At 57.5% G+C, this 19,533-nt stretch overlaps 5 protein-coding genes across 5 annotated transcripts; 4 read left to right on the top strand and 1 right to left on the bottom strand.

Moving 5' to 3' along the window:
• Nucleotides 1–1,051: 1,051 nt before the first annotated feature.
• D7B24_001606 (uncharacterized protein) lies at nt 1,052–1,594 on the top strand (the record flags this gene model as incomplete). The annotated part of the gene is made up of 1 exon (XM_028635830.1): nt 1,052–1,594. One exon carries the CDS (start codon nt 1,052–1,054, stop codon nt 1,592–1,594), a length of 543 nt encoding a protein of 180 aa, XP_028491798.1.
• Nucleotides 1,595–3,479: 1,885 nt separating this feature from the next.
• On the top strand, nt 3,480–5,315 carry D7B24_001605 (uncharacterized protein; the record flags this gene model as incomplete). The annotated part of the gene is made up of 3 exons (XM_028635829.1): nt 3,480–4,152; nt 4,225–5,159; nt 5,220–5,315. 3 exons carry the CDS (start codon nt 3,480–3,482, stop codon nt 5,313–5,315), a joined length of 1,704 nt encoding a protein of 567 aa, XP_028491797.1.
• Nucleotides 5,316–5,854: 539 nt separating this feature from the next.
• POL3 (DNA-directed DNA polymerase delta) lies at nt 5,855–9,292 on the top strand (the record flags this gene model as incomplete). The annotated part of the gene is made up of 3 exons (XM_028635828.1): nt 5,855–6,613; nt 6,671–8,484; nt 8,551–9,292. 3 exons carry the CDS (start codon nt 5,855–5,857, stop codon nt 9,290–9,292), a joined length of 3,315 nt encoding a protein of 1,104 aa, XP_028491796.1.
• Nucleotides 9,293–9,799: 507 nt separating this feature from the next.
• On the top strand, nt 9,800–12,200 carry D7B24_001603 (uncharacterized protein; the record flags this gene model as incomplete). Its single annotated transcript, XM_028635827.1, has 2 exons — nt 9,800–10,113; nt 10,193–12,200. 2 exons carry the CDS (start codon nt 9,800–9,802, stop codon nt 12,198–12,200), a joined length of 2,322 nt encoding a protein of 773 aa, XP_028491795.1.
• Nucleotides 12,201–12,476: 276 nt separating this feature from the next.
• D7B24_001602 (uncharacterized protein) lies at nt 12,477–16,935 on the bottom strand (the record flags this gene model as incomplete). The annotated part of the gene is made up of 6 exons (XM_028635826.1): nt 12,477–14,712; nt 14,768–14,957; nt 15,021–15,358; nt 15,415–15,970; nt 16,042–16,158; nt 16,215–16,935. The coding sequence occupies 6 exons, from the start codon at nt 16,933–16,935 to the stop codon at nt 12,477–12,479; spliced, it is 4,158 nt and encodes a 1,385-aa protein (XP_028491794.1).
• Nucleotides 16,936–19,533: the final 2,598 nt, after the last annotated feature.

Raw genomic sequence — 19,533 nt, 5'->3', positions numbered from 1 at the left:
CTGGCGGCCGCGTCTTGGCCGTAGCCGCGGTAGGGGCCAGTCTTGCAGAGGCGGTACGCGCTGCGTACAAAGGCGTCGGCTGCATGGCTTTTGAAGAAATGCAGTACAGGCCGAACATAGGCTCCAGGTCAGTCGATCATCGGAGGCATTGGATGATGCAAGGTACTATTTATTTGCTGACAATGCGTGTCTTTAGATGCTTGACCACGTCTGAGGAGAAGTAAGATGAAGGCCATACGGCTTCATGTTTGCATTCAGTTCCCCAGAATACGTACCAAGGTTGAGACGCAGAGCAATGCATGCAGAGGCAACCCCGGGCTTAGACGGCCAGTACTGATGAATAATTTCGCGGCAAAGCGGTCTGCGCACACACACACATGCACACACACCAGACATGACTTACCTATTCAGTACCATGCCACATACCTCTCAATTCGGCGCCATAGGCCAGGCAGGTCGTGACCGAGAGAAGAGAGTCTGGCCAGTTGAGGGGTGATTCGACACCAGGAAGCGGCGAGTTGTCGGTCTAATTAGAGAGAAAAGCCACGGGCGTTGTCGCCGACAGATCGAACCTCGTGACATTCGATGCCCGGCTCGACTACCTGTTCGGATCACGACGGTGACTTTTCGGCCTGGTCCTGCATGCAAAGACTCGAGTGTCTTCAAAGGTTCAAACTTAGACTTTGGCTGTCCTACTCTGATCTGGCTCTTGTTGGTATGATATTACCATAGCGTTACAACATACACATACATAGGTCGTGAGGTTGGAAGGGGGGCTCTCCGGTGGAGAAGAGGGTGCAGGCCTTCTCGCCCATTTCGGTTAGTCATAAAGCGCGACCCAAGAGAGTGTCATTGATAGGCAGTCCGATAAGGACCGTAGATAGAATCAGCAGTGGAAAAAACCCAAGAGCTTCCCTAGGTATCCTGAGTGTGCGACGCATCACGCTATCCAAATCACGAGCACAGCAAAGCGAAACTGCCGACATCAATCGAGAAACCATCCATCTGAATTTACGACGACATCTTCATTCGACAGAACATCATCATCAAAATGGCCGAGCAAGCACAACCAGCCGCCAGCGGCAAGCCGTCGACACCGCCCCTCATCCACAACGCCGCCATCGCGGGCGCCGTCATCTCACCCATCATCATGCTGCTGCCACCGCGGCGCGTGGACTGGCGGTTCTTCCTGCTGACGACGACCTTTTCCATGTCGACGTCCCAGCTGGCCTACGACTGGACGGGCCAGTCCATCTACGATCGCGTAGGCAAGCGCTTCGAGCGGCTGACGACGAACGAGCTGCCGCCGGCGGCGCAGGAGACACAGAGGCGGCTGCGCGAAGAGAAGATGCGGCGCGAGGGGCTCACGGAGCAGGGCTTGCGGCAGCAGGAGCTGGCGAAGCGGAACGCGCTGCAGAAGCTGTGGTACGGCAACGAGACGGAGGAGTCCTGGAACAAGAAGCGAGCCGAGGAGCACCAAACGGCACTTGAAGAGGGACAGGGACTCAGCGGGATTATCATGGGCCAGATCAGCGAGGTCATCTCGGGCAAGAGCGACGATACGAAGAAGGATGACGAGGGCAAGAAGGCGTAAACCGGAGGCGTATTTTGCGATGGAGCAAGAGGCCGGCCTCGACGGCTGTTGTACAACCACCTGTAAAATGACACGGGCAAAAGGCCGGGAGAGCTTTCGGTGCTCATGCTGTGAGGACCACGATCAAAATCTCCTCTATAATGCTATAATGATATCAGACTTGCCAGCAAAGCTCTGCGTGCCTAGGCATCAGTGCTGAGGACACGCTGCTCATTGCAAGCGGATAGGTGATGCTGTCAGTCATATCACTTGGTCGGTATGCCGACACGAAGTCTGCTCCAAACCAAAGTGCGTGTCGTTGTGGATTGCCATTACGACACATCCCGGGACGAATGCCAGGACGAATGCCGTGAACGTTCTTGACGAGAAAGACGTGGAATTCCAGAATAGCAACAGATGTGGAGGGGTTGCGAGGGCGATCAATAGTGTGATGGTCCGCCCACCATTCGATTCTGAAAGCAACGAATTAACACGGAGCGTCAATCCTCGTAATCTTGAGTTTGTCGCCATCCCAAGGCAGTCTGACAAGCCCGTTGCTCCATCGGTACTGTACAGGCGTGCGGTGTGTCTGCTGTGCATGCTGCGCCACGGGCAGCTGTGCTCGCATTGCCGATGCCGAGAGACGCGTGCTGAGCCTCTGCCGTCGTAAGGTACCTACCCACCTGGGTACCGTACCTACCTACCCTCAGGGGACCTGAGGTGGTGGGGTCCGCCCACTGATCTGTCCTTGTGTGGCCAAGCCAGCCACTGTGGGTTCGCCGAGACGGGATGTCCGGCGGTGGTGCAACCGCTGTGGACATGGCCGTGGGGACGAGCCGACCGCTTGCTCTCTCAAATGGGAGGCCAGACGAAAGAGGGCAGAGCGGCGATCAACGGGCAAGCGGGTGGTCACTGGTTCGGTGATATATCATGTCGGTGTAAGGTAAGGCAGGTAGGCAGAGGGAGGTAGGCTTCATGCGATGCGGCGGGCGGTGCTGGGTCCTGACTCGCCAGTTGATGCAGAATGTCAGGGTGCATAATGAAGCATCTGAAACTCGCGGCTGGTGGTCGCACCTCCACCGGCATACATGTGCATAGCTAGCGGCGCCATCTCACTGGCTGATGCCTCTGGCTTTCCCGTTTGTGTGCCACTTTTAGAAGCAGCTTGGCATGTGCAGCCACTGAAGAGCACCCAAGTCTGAGCCAGAGGCACCAACTGCCTTGCACAGCCCTCCGGCGTCGCCAGCCACTTCACGACGCCCAAAGACAATACCGACGTACCCAGGTACCTCGGAGGCAGGCCATCAATCGATCAGGTCTCGGACAGTCATGCTTCTTGCCCGTCCAGAGCGTCCTTTCTCTCCTGGTTTCTCTTGCTATCTCTTCCTACCTCATAACAGACACTTCCAGAGTCAGCAAAAAAAAAAATTATTAAAAAATTAAACAAAAAATTATTAAAACCAACCAGGAAGAAGTAACTCCACCAGCGTCGTCAGCCTGCACTCGGGCCCATCGAGAGAAGTCCCGTCAACATACCGCGCCACGTTGGCCCCTGGGCCACCTAGGACACTTCGACGTCACAGCTGGGGAACCTAGCACACCTGCACCTGGAAAAGACCCCGTGTTCTGGCCCGCCTTGCCCGTGCCTTGTCCCTCTTCAGGCACCCGACCACCATTACACCTTTTAGCTTCTTTACATTCCTGGACGCACCTCCACGCCTTATTTCCCTTCAAGACCCCGTGCCTCTAATCCCGCCGCCCATCAGGCTCTTTTCCCCTTGCTTTACAAGCGAAATTTCCCGGACGACATTCAACCACCGTCCTGGTTCGCATTGAACGCTTCGCTCGCTGTTTGTCGCTCGTTTTCGAAAGAAGCAACCACACACACACACACACAAGTCACGATATGGCCTCCAACGACTATTACCATGGCAATCGCCCGCCATCTCCCGGTGGCGCCTCGCAGTCTCCCTACTACGGACACGCTCAGGGCACCTACACGCCGTCTATAGCGTCGACGCCCGCGCCTCCCTACTCTTCCGCCTCGGCGTATGCCGCGCCCAGCAGCAACAGCCAACCGCATCGCGCCCAGACCGTCTCCCCCTTCGACACCGTCTTCGACGACCCGGCCTACCCGACAGACTCGACACAGAACGGCTTCCGCCACAACGCCTACGACAACAACAATATGCCGCGCCAACAGGCCGGCCCTTACGGCCACTTTGACACGGCCTACCACGGCCAGCAGTCGCAGCAGCAGCAGCAGCATCAGCAGCCTTACCAGTCCTCGCCCTCACCAGCATCCGCCGTGCCCGCGCAGGCGCACTTCGCCGATGACATTCCACTTCAGAACCAGGGCCACAACCCGAGCCTACCGCATGATCAGCCGCCGGCCAAGGATGTAGAGATGAACGATCATGTGTACGAAGCCCCAGGCTCAAGCAGGCGAAAGAAGTCTAGAAGGGTCGGCTTCGGCCAGCTGGGGATGCTGGGTGCCGACAAGAAGCGCATCGCCTGGGTCGTCTACATCTTGACGATCGCGCAAGTTGGTGTGTTTATCGGTCAGATCGTGAGAAATGGTATGTTGGGGGAAACAACTAGTGCCTCTGCTCTCGATCCTTGTGCTAACCCAGGAACAGCGACTCTGACAGGCTCTCCCATCATGATCAAACCCTCCTTCAACCCCATGATCGGCCCCTCTTTCTACGTCAACATCAACATGGGTGCTCGTTATGTGCCCTGCATGCACACCGTCGAGGCCATCAAGGAAGCTCAACAGCCCATTTGGTGGCCCTGCCCCAACACGACTTCGAACGACCAGAACGACGAGTCGAACCGCTGCAGCCTCGGTGAGCTGTGCGGCTTTGGCGGCGTCCCCAACCCTCAGGACCCCAACGAGAAGGGTGAACCCAATCAGTGGTTCCGCTTCATCACGCCAATCTTCCTGCACGCCGGTCTCATCCATATCGGAGTCAACATGCTCCTGCAGATGACCATCGGCAAAGAAATGGAGATGGCCATTGGGCCCGTCCGCTTTTTCCTCGTCTACTTTAGTGCTGGCATCTTCGGCAATGTTATGGGCGCCAACTATGCTGGAACGGGCGAGGCTTCGACGGGCGCCTCGGGTGCCCTCTTTGGCATCATCGCCCTGACGGCCCTCGACTTGGCGTACTCTTGGAAAGACCGCCGCCATCCTGTGAAGGATCTCATGTTCGTGCTCTTGGACGTTGTTATTTGTTTCGTCCTTGGTCTCCTGCCAGGTCTTGACAACTTTGCCCATATTGGAGGCTTCCTCATGGGCCTGTGTCTCGGCATCTGTGTCCTTCACTCGCCGAACTCCCTGCGGAGGCGTCTGGGCTATGATACGTCTTATGCCACCGTCAACGGCGAGGGGGCTCAGGCGGGTCCCGTACCATTTGTCAAGAACCCCACAGGCTTCTTCAAGGGCCGCAAGCCTCTCTGGTGGGCGTGGTGGCTTGTTCGCGCGGCCGCCCTTATTCTTGTCATCGTTGTCTTCATCGTTCTGCTCAACAACTTTTACGTCAGCCACAGCACCTGCAGCTGGTGCAAGTATCTGAGTTGCTTGGTGAGTTATACCCTTCTGAAATGCTGAGGAAGCAGTCACTGACTCTATTTCTCTACGTAGCCCGTGAACGGATGGTGTGAGATGGGCGAGCTCAAGTTCGATACCATTAATGCCCCTACACGTATGGCTCGAGATGTTCTGTCTGGTAGCAGCTAGACATAGGGGTGATTTCAAGCTTGCAATAATCATGACCCATTGCATCTGGGAAAACCATTGCACTGTTAGCGCCGGCGTCCGGTTTGGTTGGCTCAAGGGTGGCATAAGAAATTGATTACCTGTTCTACATTTTAATCCGTGACCCTCCATCAGGTTCACATTCTAAATGTCCAGTGCAGTTCAAGACAGTAGGATGCCGCTATTGAGCTAGGGATGTCAACACCTGCAAAGCGGATGCACAGGGCGGCGTCTGCGGGGCAAACCTGCTTAGTCATATACCGCGTACCCCTGTCGCCCATTAAACAGACCGATTCACGTCACGTCTCTGACGCGTCTCTGAGCAGGTCCTACCGCGAACCCAGCACGGCATGTCAACGAAATTGTCCCTCCCGAGACCCAGACCCCCCTCTCTGGCCGGACAACCATTTCCCATCACACACAATAACCATCGCAGCATGCGCACCGGAACTGTTTGAGCTCTTACTGTTGATATTCGGATTCCTGGTTGTTGAAGGCTTCAGGCTTTCTTTCCTCTCAGCATGGCAACGTCTGTACTGCCCCAAAAACGTGTGCTCGGGGAGACCTCGAACGCCCGCCGCAACATCCCCTCGTCCCCAGGTTCCAAGAAGCGCAAGGTCGAGCCCTTTGCCTCCTCACCTGCGACGCGCTTCGCAGGAAGCCAAAGAAACCCGAGAAATCCTCTGAACTCGAGCCAGCCCAAGAGCGCATTCGAGTCCGAAGTTCTCGAGAAGCTGAGCCAGGACATTTCCGAACTGAAACAGAACAACAGTGAGAAGGACCAAGCATGGGAACGACCGCTTCTCGACGACTTCAACCCTGACAAGACCACCATTGTCTTCCAACAGATCGAGGCTGAGGAGGGTACATTGCATGGCGGCCGTGCCACCGTCAAGCTGTTTGGCGTCACCGAGGCTGGTCACTCGGTCATGCTGCACGTTACCGACTTCAAGCACTATCTCTACATCGCCGCCCCCGTCTCCTTCCAGCCTGAGGACTGCAACAACTTTAGGGCGTATCTGGAGACGCAGGTCGCTCAGCACCAGCCCGTGATTCACTCTGTGGCCCTCCTCATGCGCGAAAACATCTATGGCTTCCAGGGCAATGTCAAAAACCCATATCTCAAGATCACAGTGAACGATCCCAAGCACATCGGCAAAGTGCGGTCTACTATCGAGGCCGGCAATGCCAACTGGAAGGGCCTCTGGAAGGGCGTTGACGGTGGCGTGATGACGTTTGACAACATTCAATATGTGCTGCGCTTCATGGTGGACTGCAAGGTACGTTGATCGCCTCATGCTATCTCTCCCCTGCAAGTGTGTTGACCGTCATTGTAGCTACAAGGCATGTCCTGGGTCGAAGCACCGGCGAAATCCTACAAATTGATGTCCAGCTCGCTACGACAGTCCAACTGCCAGATCGAGGCCGAAATCAGCTACCTTGACCTTGTCGCACACAAGCCGGAAGGCGAATGGTCAAAGATGGCGCCGCTCCGCATCTTGTCCTTTGATATTGAGTGTGCCGGTCGCAAGGGCATCTTCCCAGAGGCGAACCACGACCCCGTCATCCAGATCGCAAACGTTGTCACAAGATACGGAGAGAAGAAGCCCTTCATTCGCAATGTGTTCTGTCTGGACACGACGAGCTCCATCGTTGCGACACAAGTTCTTGAGTTCGATAAGGAAGAAAAGATGCTGAAGGAATGGCAGAAGTTTCTACAGAGCGTCGACCCCGATCTCATCATCGGATACAACATTGCCAACTTTGATTTCCCGTATCTGCTCGACCGCGCGAAACATCTCAAGGTCGCAGGCTTCGAGTACTGGTCCCGTATTCCCAGTATGCCCTCGAGAGCCAAAGAAACGAGTTTCTCCAGCAAGCAGATTGGCAACCGCGACTCGAAGAGCACCAACACCAACGGCAGGTTGCAGCTCGATCTCCTGCAACTAGTGCAGCGTGACCATCACCTGCGAAGTTATACGCTCAATTCGGTGTGCTCCCAATTCTTGGGCGAGCAGAAGGAGGACGTCCACCACACAATGATTACAGAACTCTTCAACGGTACCCCTGAATCCCGACGCCGACTGGCGCTGTACTGTCTAAAGGACGCCTACTTGCCGCAACGCCTCATGGACAAGCTCTCTTGCCTCGAAAACTACACAGAAATGGCAAGAGTCACAGGCGCTCCGTTCAACATGCTACTCGCTCGAGGCCAGCAGGTGAGGTTCATCAGTCAGCTTTTCCGCAAGGCGCTGGAGCAGAAGCTGGTGATTCCCAATATGAAGTCCGAGGCTAGCGACGAACAGTACGAAGGTGCAACGGTCATTGAGCCGACAAGAGGCTACTACGACGTTCCCATTGCGACGCTCGATTTTGCATCTCTATACCCCAGTATCATGCAGGCGCACAACCTTTGTTATACGACCATTGTGGATAAGAAGGCCATCGAGAAACTTGGCCTCAAGAAGGACGAAGATTACATCGTCACTCCCGCGGGCAACACCTTTGTGACAGCCAAGCAACGAAAGGGTCTCCTCGCACAAATTCTCGAGGAGCTGCTGGCTGCCCGAAAACAGGCCAAGCGCGAGCTCGCAGTCGAAACTGATCCGTTCAAGAAGGCTGTGCTGAACGGAAGACAGCTGGCTTTGAAGGTTAGCGCCAACTCGGTGTACGGTCTCACGGGTGCCACAACGGGCAAGCTTCCGTGCTTGGAAATCGCCAGTAGTACCACAAGTTTCGGTCGGCAGATGATTGAAAAGACAAAGGAGGAGGTGGAGGCCAAGTACACCATCGCCAACGGGTATTCGCACGACGCGCAGGTCATCTACGGTGACACGGATTCCGTCATGGTCAAGTTTGGCACCAAGGACCTGGCCGAAGCAATGAAGCTGGGCGAGGAAGCCGCCGGCTTCGTGTCCTCCAAGTTCGTCAAGCCGATCAAGCTCGAGTTCGAAAAGGTCTACTTCCCGTACCTGCTCATCAACAAGAAGCGCTATGCTGGTCTCTACTGGACCAAGCCGGAGAAGTACGACAAGATGGACACGAAGGGTATCGAGACGGTTCGTCGAGACAACTGCTTGTTGGTCCAGACGGTCATTGAAAAGGTCTTGCGCATGATTCTCATCGACCAGGACGTACAAGGCGCGCAAGAGTAAGTTTCATAGACACATGTCTGAGTCCCAGACACGGGACTTCCAAGGCTAACATTGTCTCGCAGATATGTCAAAGACATGATCGCCGACCTGCTACAGAACAAGGTGGACATGTCAAAGCTTGTCATCACCAAGGCGCTGACAAAGGACGACTACTCGGCCAAGCAGGCACACGTGGAACTCGCCCAACGAATGAAGAAGCGCGACGCAGGTTCGGCTCCCGGACTGGGTGACCGTGTGGCGTACGTCATGATCAAGGGCGCAGCGGGAGCGAAGAACTATGAGAAGTCGGAGGACCCCATCTTCGTGCTGGAGAACAACGTGCCGATCGATACGAGGTACTACCTGGACAACCAGCTGGCGAAGCCGCTGGGTCGCATCTTCGAGCCGATTCTCGGAGAGACCAAGGCCAACTCGCTCCTGACGGGCGCGCACACGCGAACGATTGCCGTGGCGGCGCCCATGGTCGGAGGTCTCATGAAGTTCGCTAAGAAGACGCAGACGTGCATGGGCTGCAAGAAGCCGCTGACGAGCAAGCAAGAGGCAGAGGGCGCTGTGTGCTCAGACTGCGCGCCGCGTGTGGGAGAGCTGTACAAGAAGACGCTGGACCGCGTATCTGACCTCGAGGTGCGCTTTGGGCGGCTCTGGACGCAGTGTCAGCGGTGCCAGGGCAGCATCCACTGCGAGGTCATCTGCAGCAGCAAGGACTGTCCGATTTTCTACATGCGAATGAAGGCGAAGAAGGATCTGGAGGATGCGGGCAAGGAGCTCAAGCGTTTCGATTTCGACCAGGCGGCCATCTGGTAAGGAGGTTGCACACTCAGGGACCTCAAGGGTTAGTTCGGCGTGAGGAGGCGCAGGTATGCTTCTGGTATCACTCGAGACGGCGTTTGGCATGGGGGTTGGTTTGGACGCCAGCAAAGCTTGGCCTGCAATATGGGAAATACGAGTTCATTTCAACAGCAACTTGAAGACGATGCAACTAGTGACAGCGTGCGGCCTTTCTTTCTCTCTCTCCCTTTCTCACACAACCTCGTTCTCCTCAGCACATACACGGCTGTTTAGGGGTTGCGGCAAAGGTCGTGGGAGCTACCGAAGATTGAACAATGACGGAATGACGCGGGGTACTTCGCCTCACCACAAACCCGTTATCTACCTACCTTACTAGGCAGGTCGCTATGTTACACTCTCACATGACGACAGCTCTCGGATTCATCCCACTGTAGTCAGTCAGGCATGAGAGAAACCTCGCCATCTTCTGTCTCTGATGGTCACTTGAATGAGCAGCCACACCATCTCATAGGGCGTCTCCTCATGGCTACGATCCGGCGCCTCGCCCCCCTCCTTCTCCTTCTCGCGTCGTCAGTCGAGGTGCGAGCCAAGAACATTGACTACACCGCTCTCCCTGACGAGACGCTCTTCCCAGGGCCGTGGGAACGTTATATCAAGGCCCCGGCAGATAAGACGCGCATCACGCCGGCTCGCATATTGGCCACCTTTGGCAATGTCACGACGAGCTCCGCCACACCATGGGTCGTCACAACAGGCGATCATGTTCCTGGACAGGGCATACTGATCGGGCCCGAAGGACTGCTGACTCTGGAGTTTGACGAGAACATTGGCGGCCGGTACGTGTGACGGACCCCCCCGGGGGGGGGGGGGCTTCAAGCCGTGGTTTTGACACACCATCGCTGACAGGCGGCACAGGGTTTGCTTCGATGTCGAGTCTGTGGGCGACGATCCAGAGCTTTACCTCTCCTACTCTGAATCTCCTCTGTTCTCAGGGAAGCTGCCCGACGCGACGACGGACCGTTCGGAGGGAGACCTGCCCCTGCAGATCGAGTTTGGGACCCAGACTGGAGTGGTCTGCGTCGGAAAAGACTTCGTGCGAGGCGGCTTCAAATATCTGACCATTCGGATGCCGGTGTACCCCGTACTCGGTAGCGGTCCGGCCCCTTTTCCGCATCGTGACGTCCTGTCCGGGCAACACGTCCTGAGCCCGGGAGCCGAACGGAGGAAGTCAGACAGAGATCCGTACGCGACGCCGTGGGTGTCCATCCGGAACCTCTGGGTCGACTGCACTGCCTACCCCTCGCAGGCCCAAGGCAGAGCCTATTCGGGCTACTTCTTCAGCTCAAGCAACCTGCTCAACAGGATCTGGTACGCCGGCGCGTACACCCTGCAGCTCTCGACGCTCGACCCCGGCGAGGGCTCGTCCAGGATCGATTACAACCGTCTCGTAGACGACAACGAGTCGCCCGCCGGTTCCTGGTACTCCAACTTTACCATCGCCAACGGCACCGCCGTCATCGCCGACGGTGCCAAACGAAACCGCATCGTCTCGCCCATCGATCTGCTCCTCGCCACGCCTGGCATCGCCGTGTCGACACATGACATGCTCGCGGTGCGCAACGCCCTCGATGCGCTTTTCGCGCACCAGTACGCCGACGGCTCGCTCCCGCAGGCCGGGCCCCCCTTTGGCTTCCACGGCGAGTTTCTCGACACGCACCACCTCCAAGCCCTCCTCAGCGTCCACGCCTATGTCAAGTTCTCGGGCGACATGACCTGGCTCACGCGCCGCTGGCCAGCCTACCTGCGCGCCGTCAACGTCAGCGTGGCCAAGATCGACAACGACACGAACCTCCACCCTGGGCAAGAAGGCCACAGCCTCGAAGCAAGCGCCCTGCTCTCCGTCGTCCTCGACAAGACCATCACCCTCGCACGCTGGCTCGGCGACGACAACGACGGCAACACGCACCGTCCGGACGACGACCTCTGGACCGCCGCCCGCGCCGTCCTCCACAAGGGCATCCAGTTCCTCTACTGCCCGACGACCCATCTCCACGCAGCGAACCTCGCCGAATCCCGCCGCTGCCCCGACCCCGACCAGCTCGCCCCGCAAGCCGGCAACGCCTGGGCCCTCGTCGCCGGCGCCGCCCACCCATCCTTATCCTCATCCGTTTCCCGCGCCCTCAGCGCGCGCTGGCTCCCCGCCGGCGCGCCGGCCCCCGAAACACCACGCCTCCTCTCGCCGCTCGCCTCCTCCATCGAGCTGGCCGCCCACGCCGCCGCGCGCCGTCCCGACACGGCCGTCGCCCTCATCCTGCGACACTGGGCCCACCTCCTCGACGGGCCGGGGTTCACAAACAGCACCCTCGCCGCGGGCGTCGCCGTCGACGGCCGAGGACGCGCGCGGCCGCCAGACGACGCGCGCACGTCGCACTGTCGCGCCGGCGCCGCGGGCCCCACGGGGTTCCTGACGGAACACGTGCTCGGCGCCGTCGTCGCGGCGCCGGGCGGCGGGGCGTGGACTGTGCGGCCGCGGCTCACGCCGTGGCTGGGCTGGGTCCGCGGCGGGTTCGCGACGGCGAGGGGCCTGTTCGAGGTCAGGGTCGCGAGGGTCGTGGCTGTTGATCGAAGCGGGGACGTCATCAGGGGAGGTGGACAGGTTGTTGAGATGACGGCACCCGGAGGGACAGTGGGCGGGTTTGTGTGGGATGACGATCAGCCCGAGATTGACTTCAGAGGAGGCAAGACTGTGGCTTTCATCGTGTGGGAGGATCGTGTTGGTTCTGCGCCGCCGGTGGAGGCACTTGATGTATCGCCTGGGCGGAGGACCGAGGCCGATTGTGAGGAGGAGTGGCACCTTCAGGTCATTCTCTACCGGAATGACATGCGGCTGGTGTACGACAAGACGTTTACTGCCCTGCCATAACAATGGTTCATATACGAGGGCGAGGAGCAACTCATAATACGCATAACACAGCGCGTAGACACAAAAGTAACAAGGCAAGGCCAGATATCATTCTCGAGTCTTGCATACCTCAACCAACGCCATCTGTCATCCTACCCATACATGTTATTTGAACGTCAGTCAAACCCCTGAACTCCCGTCCGCAGCCAGAACAATTTGCCGCCTCGCCTTAACCCGCAGACTGTCCATCCCAGCTGTACCTGTACAACCAAAGATCCATGTATCCAAAACGCCTACCTAATACAGTAATTCACCACTCTCTGTCATAGCCAAAAATCGGTCATCAGGCTCCTCAAACCTGTAAGATCCACCCCTGACAACACGGTCCACCTCTTCCCTCACGAATGGATACACATCCTTCCATGCGTTGCGTCCCATCCAGCAGTCCAGATGCCCGTAGTCAGGGACCACGCGTCTCCGGTACTGGATGCCATCGTCGGGGTTGCCGCCGCTGGATCCGAACACATCACACAGTGTCTCATACGTCCGCTCTGTCGCTTCTGGTGTCAAGACGGCGTTGTCACGACCCACGAAGAGCAGGAACGGGATGCCTCTGAGGCGACGGATATTCCGGTCAGTCGTGAGGCGCTGGAACAGCGGGCCGTTCGTCATGACGTGGCCGTCGAGGCCTTGTTTCATGAGAAGATGTAGTTGCGTCATGTTGACACCGCCAAAGAACCGGTCGATCTGCCGATGCGTCGCCTCATTGAGGTTCCGGTGGTTCCAGCAACGCCCAAACACGAGCGTGCATCGGTGACAGCTGGCGTTGTTGCAAATCTCGGCGCGCTCCTCTGGGTAGAAGCGCAAGACCTCATTGAGCATGCGCTGGAAGAAGCTATCGTCCTTTGCGGTGCTGCAAGAGAACCAACTGCCGAGCACCGTCCTATAGGCTCTGTCCAGAGATACCGGCCCCACGAGGGCCTTGGCAGAGTTCAACCTACTCCACAGTGGGTTCATGAAGACCTGGCTGGCTGTAATACCGAGGATCCAGTCGCTCGGGATAGTCCCGTCCAAAAGGCCGGTGGAAAAGGCCACGCTGCCCATGCAGTGCGCGATGGCATAGATTTTGTTGCCCTCGGCATTGCCGTCAGCATAGTTCTCCCGGATATACTCGAGGCAAGCGCGAAGGTCCAGACGAGCGTCATATGTCGTCCAGTTGTTCTGCGCTACCATGAGCTGTCCGATGCGATGTACGGGAATGAAGACTCGGTAGCCAGCCCGCGTGAAGTAGTTGACCGCGTTGTATTGGATCGTGGGCAGCGCGTAGATCTGGTGGTCCACTGCCGCTCCAGGTATCATGATCAGGTTCTTCGTCTCGATGTCAGGGTTTGTCGACTCCCACATATGCATTTTTGTCTTGACATTGTCCTGCGCTACAATGACAAAGGACGCGTCTGTCGGCGTATCGTTGACATAGCCATTGTAGCTCACACTTGGGTATTGTAGTGGCGTGAACGGCCCTAGGAAGAGCGAGAGAGACTTGCGAGTGAAGTACGTGAGGAAGCTGGCCGCGCTGTAGGCCTTCTTCAAGAGGCTGCTCCCCGTAGGCGTCATCGTCATGATCTGCGAGAAAAAGTCGGAAGGCTGGATATGCATGATGCCCTTGGCCACGACTTTGCCGAGTCGCCACGGCTCCTCGCAGTTTTCGACCGTATCAAGGTCGTGACACGGCTCCAGGATGGTCACGTACAGAGTGCTGGTAGCCCTCCAGAACTGGAACGGAGCCAGTGCCACGGACGAGTCAACAACTTTGTAGCCGTGGAAGTGCAGTGTCCTGCCATCAATGCCGCGCATGTCAAAGTCGTAGGTCATGTTGCGCGTCCCTGGTGCCTTCTGGTCAAGGATGAAGAGATTGAAATCTCCTCGTTGTACCATGAACGGTGAGCCGGAGATGGCAGGGCAGACAAAAGTGCCGGTCAGCATTGCCGAGTGGTCCGGCTCCTGAATGGTCGACCTCGTGTTGAATGCTTGTACGCTGAGGAAGAAGCGTGCGCTCTCGCAGAGGCTTTTGGCCGTTCGGTATGCCAACTCATAGGTGCTACGCTTGTCGCCGGTGAGTCCAGTGTCGCGGTGCACGAAGCCAGACATGACCTCGGTAAAGCCAAAACCAGCGGCATTCGAAACCATGGCGCGTGAAATCTTGGAGCTTGCCTCCTTGATCTCCAGCGCTTCCGCGTCGAGCTTTGCTTTCTTCATCTTCTGGGGTGAATATTTTGGCTCGCCAAAGAGATCAATGATACCATTGCGCTTTTCGTGGATCTTGAAGTTTTTCCTGCGGATGAAGTGATCAACTGAGCGTTCCGCGAGGGCAGTGATGGTGGCGAAAGGATTGACACCGAGAGCAGCGGGAATGACGGAAGCATCTGTGATGATGAGGCCGTCGTGGGTTTCCTCATCTTCTCCTGTGAAGACAACGCCAGCGTGTGTCGTCACGCCCGTCTCGGGGCTGCCATCACGTGCCATGCAAGCACCACTGTCAATTTGTATTAGCACGAGTCCATACCCGAGATGCCTTTCACGCAACGTACCCAATGGGGTGAACGGTGACCTGCTGGTTGCCCATCAAGGCATAGAATGGGTTGTGTACAAATGTGCCGCCAACGGCCTGCGTCGCCTTGCTGAGGAGATCATGCAGCTTCTTGACCTGATCGCTGCGGCCTACGCCGAGGAATTCCAGCACGGGCTTGTCGTCCTTTAGAGTCAACATGGCTTGGCTGCCTAGTAGCGGGTGTTAGTCGCAAGTCGAAGACAGTTTCGTTCTTTCGTTCGAGGCACACTCACTGTCATGTGACATGACCAGGTATACCTGGGTGTTATCCAAAGAACCGCCCTGAGCATAGGGCCCCAGAAAACGACTCTTGTAGTTTGCGAGACTCGAGCGAACCTTCTCGCTGAAAGAATCGCCGGCAGGGGCCTGGTTGCCAGGCATCATCTCTAGGAGGGTTTGGAGGAAGGGGGCCAGGGCGCGAGGGATGGCGCCCTCTTCGATGACATAGCCGTCAAGCGGATTCTCGTGACCCGCACGATCGTCAATGATGGAGTTGATGGTCGGCCCAATAGGGTTATAAGGGTTGGGGAAGGGCTTGCCAATGGCGTTGGCTTCGTAGTCGGTGTTGTATCTAGCATACAGTTAGTTTAAGGTTGGGCGGTGGGCAAGAAAGGTGGCGACACCGACCCAAAAGCTAGCATATCGCCGTTGCCGCTCATGTTCTGTCCGACACGGTCACTCATGGGAAGACCCATCTCCTTGCTTCGAAGGAGGATTTCCGTGGTTCCAACTGAGCCGGCGCCGAGAAAGACACACTCCTTGGCGTGTACCCACATGAGGTCGTCATGGAGGTTCGCCTTGAAGTGGCCCCTGTTCCGGCCATGCCAAGCAAAGTAGATGATGTAGCCCTCGCGACCCTCAGCCTTCTTGATGTAACGAACCTCACATTCGCAGAACATCTCGGCACCCCAGTTCCAAGCATCAGCCAAGTATGTGACGAGAGTCGAGTTCTTGGATCCGTCATTGACACCCGTGCAATCTTGTCCCGTCAAAGCAGAGGGCGCCATTTCAACGCCGGTGCTATTGGGACCGTTGCGGAATCGCGTCGTTTGGGGCACCATTCTGAACTTGTCAGCCATGCCGAGAGCTTCGGCCTGTTTCTTCAGAAGCTGGACCTTGGGCAGTTCGGGCCAGTCGTCGGGATATGGCATCGGCTCGAGCACTTTTCGGGCCCAATCGTAGTCTGCAGATCAATCAGCCTGTGCTGGCAAAGTAATAGATGGACATCACTGTTGAGGCTCCGAGGAGACTTACATTTATCGAGACTGCTAGGGTCCTTCCTGATTTCCTCAGGCCAGACCGGCATAGACAATGTCTCCTTGTCTGCCTCCAGGAAGACATTGGCGTTCATCAGACTCGTACCGCCGAGGGCTATTTAGCCAGTAAGCAAACGCGATAGATTGATGGTGAGAGAGAGGATAACATGCCATTGCAAACAACCGTGTTCAATCCCCTGCCAAAGATGAGGTGGTACATTCCGGTGGGGTCGCCGTTCTGCACCATGGTTTGCGGGAACCAGCCCGGAGCAAACTGGCCAGACACGTGGACCTCGTCGAGAGCGTCCAGCACGCCGGAGGGATATTCGCCAGGCCACTTCTCCTTGCCGCGCTCGAGAACGCAGACAGACTGGCGCTTGCCTGAGGGGTCTTCACAGCGGGCGATCCTCGAGGCAGCCACAGCACCACCGTAGCCAGAACCAATGACGACGCAGTCATAACTGTTGCGCATGAGTTCAACAGGCCTGGCAATCTCGGGGAATTTCTTGGTCCGGGCATCGTCGCTGTAGGTGCGAATGTTGGCGTGGTGGCGGGTTCTGGGGCCACCAGCGTCATCTTCATGGGGCCCGAAACTCTTGATACGGTGTGACTGGGAGTGCCTGATCCCATTTGATGGCTCTGGCTCGCGATAGGATTGCGGGCGCGGTGAGGAGGAGGATGTGCTCGGCCTCGAGGAGGAGGAGACGCTGAGAGCTGGCGATGCGGGGCCGGACTCGGCGGCGCAGTAGTGGCCGTTGGATGTGCCGTTGGATGTGCCGTTGGATGTGCCGTTGGATGTGCCGTTGAGTGTGCCATTGACCGGAGGCGGGAAGGTGACCTTGCCTTTTACCTTGGTAGGCCGAGGCGACGTATCTTCAGCCATGGGAGCCATGGTAGGCAGCGTCGCAACAAGGGCTGACAGTCCTCACGGTGTCGCGGGTCGCAGCTGGCGGCAATATTGCGGAGGGGTGTGCCGGGTCTCGTAACCAGGGCAGGCGATACGAGGTAGGTTCACAAGTAGGCGTGTTTTAGAGATCAAACATCTAGAACAAGACAAGAACTCGAGGATTCGAGGGACTGGATGAACCACACACCCATGGGAGAGCAGGGACAAGACTAGGTTTATTATAATGGCTGGTGGACACGGACATGGTAGGTGAAGACGATGGGGCATATGAATGCGGATGCAAATGAATGGAGGAGACGGGCTCTGGGAACGAGCGATGGATGGACTGGCGCGCCGGCGCACAAGGCAAGGCCCGGCCGGGGGAGGGGAGGGGTCCGAATCGAGGTAAGGGGGCCATGTGAAAAGAGAAGGCAACGGATTTGCTGCCTTTGCTTTCGTTCTTCGCTCCCGTGCGGACTGCAGATGGCGTCGGGTCAGATGCAGTCCAGCCAATGCTAGACAGGGTTCAGGAGGGCTGAGGCCCGAGGATGATGACAGGGGGGGCGGTCAGGGTGGGCAGGATTGGGGTCTATTGAATGGTGAGAAGCCGAGGCGGAGGGGGCCAGCTAGAGACTAGGGCGAACGGTAGACAGGCCGGAGGATGTGATGAGACGGGCAGAAATAGCATTCTCTCCCTAGGTCGTTCGGTCGTGGCCTGCCAAGCAGATGCTGACTGACTGACTGACTGTCAGTACATGTACGTCTCCGTCAGTCAGCACGTCGGGAATGCGTACAAGCATGATGATGCAATATGATACCGCCTCTTGTTCGAGCAAGGGGGCCCATGGAGACGAGGACGAGCAATGAAAAGACAGGTTCGCCATGATGGCTGACGGCGACCAGCCTTGCCGGCCGGGCTGAGCACCCCATTTGTCGCGACGAGAGGGCAACGATCAACGAGACGCAAGATGACAGGAGACGGAAGGAGAGCGGCTGAGAGAGATGCTAAGCCAGAGACGTTGGGGGCGTGAGGGTCGAACACTGGCGAACCACGTGCGATTGGCGGTTGGTGATGTGCGCTGGTGGAGAAGCAGAGACGAAGGACAGGGGGGGGCCGCCTGGGATGGAGTCAACAAGGCTATTTCGTCTCGTTGCTTCTTCATTCTTGGTGACGACTCCATTCATCATCCAGAAGAAGAGCTTTGCTTGATTTGCCAAGATGCGATCAGTCATGGCCATGATGAGTTGCACGGCGAAGGGCGGCGGAGCCGAACGCAACGGGAAATCCGAAGGAACGGTTCGGCGAGGACGGCAGGAGAAGGAATTTAGTCCATCAGCACGGCACGCAGTTCGGAACAGAGCCTGGCAAGGCTGCCAGGCAGCCAAGCGGGATATTCAGTGTGTGTATGCATGTCTTGGCCGAGCCATCTCGAGGCGGAATGCTTGCGGCATGATGTGATGGTTGCGTCTCAAGTGATGCTGCCTCGGACAATGTGGTCAGTAGCAGTGGCTGTGGTAGTGTAGTGGTAGAGGCAGAGGCGGTCGCACAGGAAGCCGGTGAGTTCTTTTTTAGCACAACCGTGGCCCGAAAAGGGAGATGCGAAAGAGACGAGAAGGATGGAGGCTGGCTGAAGACAAACCGATTAGGCCCAGTCGAGAAGGGTGGTTGCCGGCCTTTGACTCTGGCCGAGTCCAGTGCCCAGGTGCCCCAGTGCCCCAGCGTTCCCAGCGTGCGTGCTCAGCGTTCCCAGCGATCTCAGCGTTCCCAGCGTTTCCCAGCATTGGACCCCTGGGTCGCTCGCTTATTTCGTTAGCTTCCTCGCAGCGTCCCCTGGCGCCCGGCCACAGCCACAACACGCCAGTCGCAACCCCCGTAGGCAGGTCTCTGATTGGTCGCTGAACGATCCTTCCTGCCTCTGGCTCTTCTCATCCTTTCGCTGCAGGCAGTCATCGCCAACCCAGAGATGCCTGCCTGCCCTTCACCTACCCTGGCCCTGCCGAGACTGGCCTCCCTCCGAGATGCTTATCTCTTGGCTGCTAGGCACCAAGAGGTAAGATGCCCACATGCGGATTCGCAGAGCCCCCCTTGTGAGTAAGACCGCTACCCGTTTCTGACAGCCATCACTCAAACACTCGCCTAGGTATCATTGCCGACCTTGTCCAAGCCGTCGAATTGCCAAATGAAGAGCTGCCGGCCTCCCCGAACACCTGGCCACACCGCACCATACCCTTGCCCTCCTCCTCTTCTACCCCCTCCGACAGACTTCCTTCACCCACGCATGCCTCGCCTGCATGGGGTGGGTGGTGCATGCCATGCCGCCGCTCCGGGTAGGGCTGAGTGGTGTCCACCTGCAGGGGCCCCATCGCGAGCACTGCTTCCACTTTGCCGTTCTGTCGCCATGTGACAGGCCGCGGGCCGTGTGGCCTACGGACGCCTCTGATCTACGCCTTCACGGCCGGGGATCCTCGCAGGAGCGCCATCATGGTCCGAGCAGAGAGGGAGAAGGGGGAATCAAAAAGACGAGCGAAAAAAACATAGAAAGGGGGGGGGGGGGGGGGGGTATGACGCAGCGGCGAAACAAGAACAGGTAGAAACAACCGCTT

The sequence above is a fragment of the Verticillium nonalfalfae genome, assembly GCF_003724135.2.
Source record: "Verticillium nonalfalfae strain VnAa140/NRRL 66861 chromosome Unknown scaffold_132, whole genome shotgun sequence".
Lineage (NCBI taxonomy): Eukaryota > Fungi > Ascomycota > Sordariomycetes > Glomerellales > Plectosphaerellaceae > Verticillium > Verticillium nonalfalfae.
Note: the sequence above shows the minus strand (reverse complement) of the source record. Positions and strands in the feature narration are given on the sequence as shown.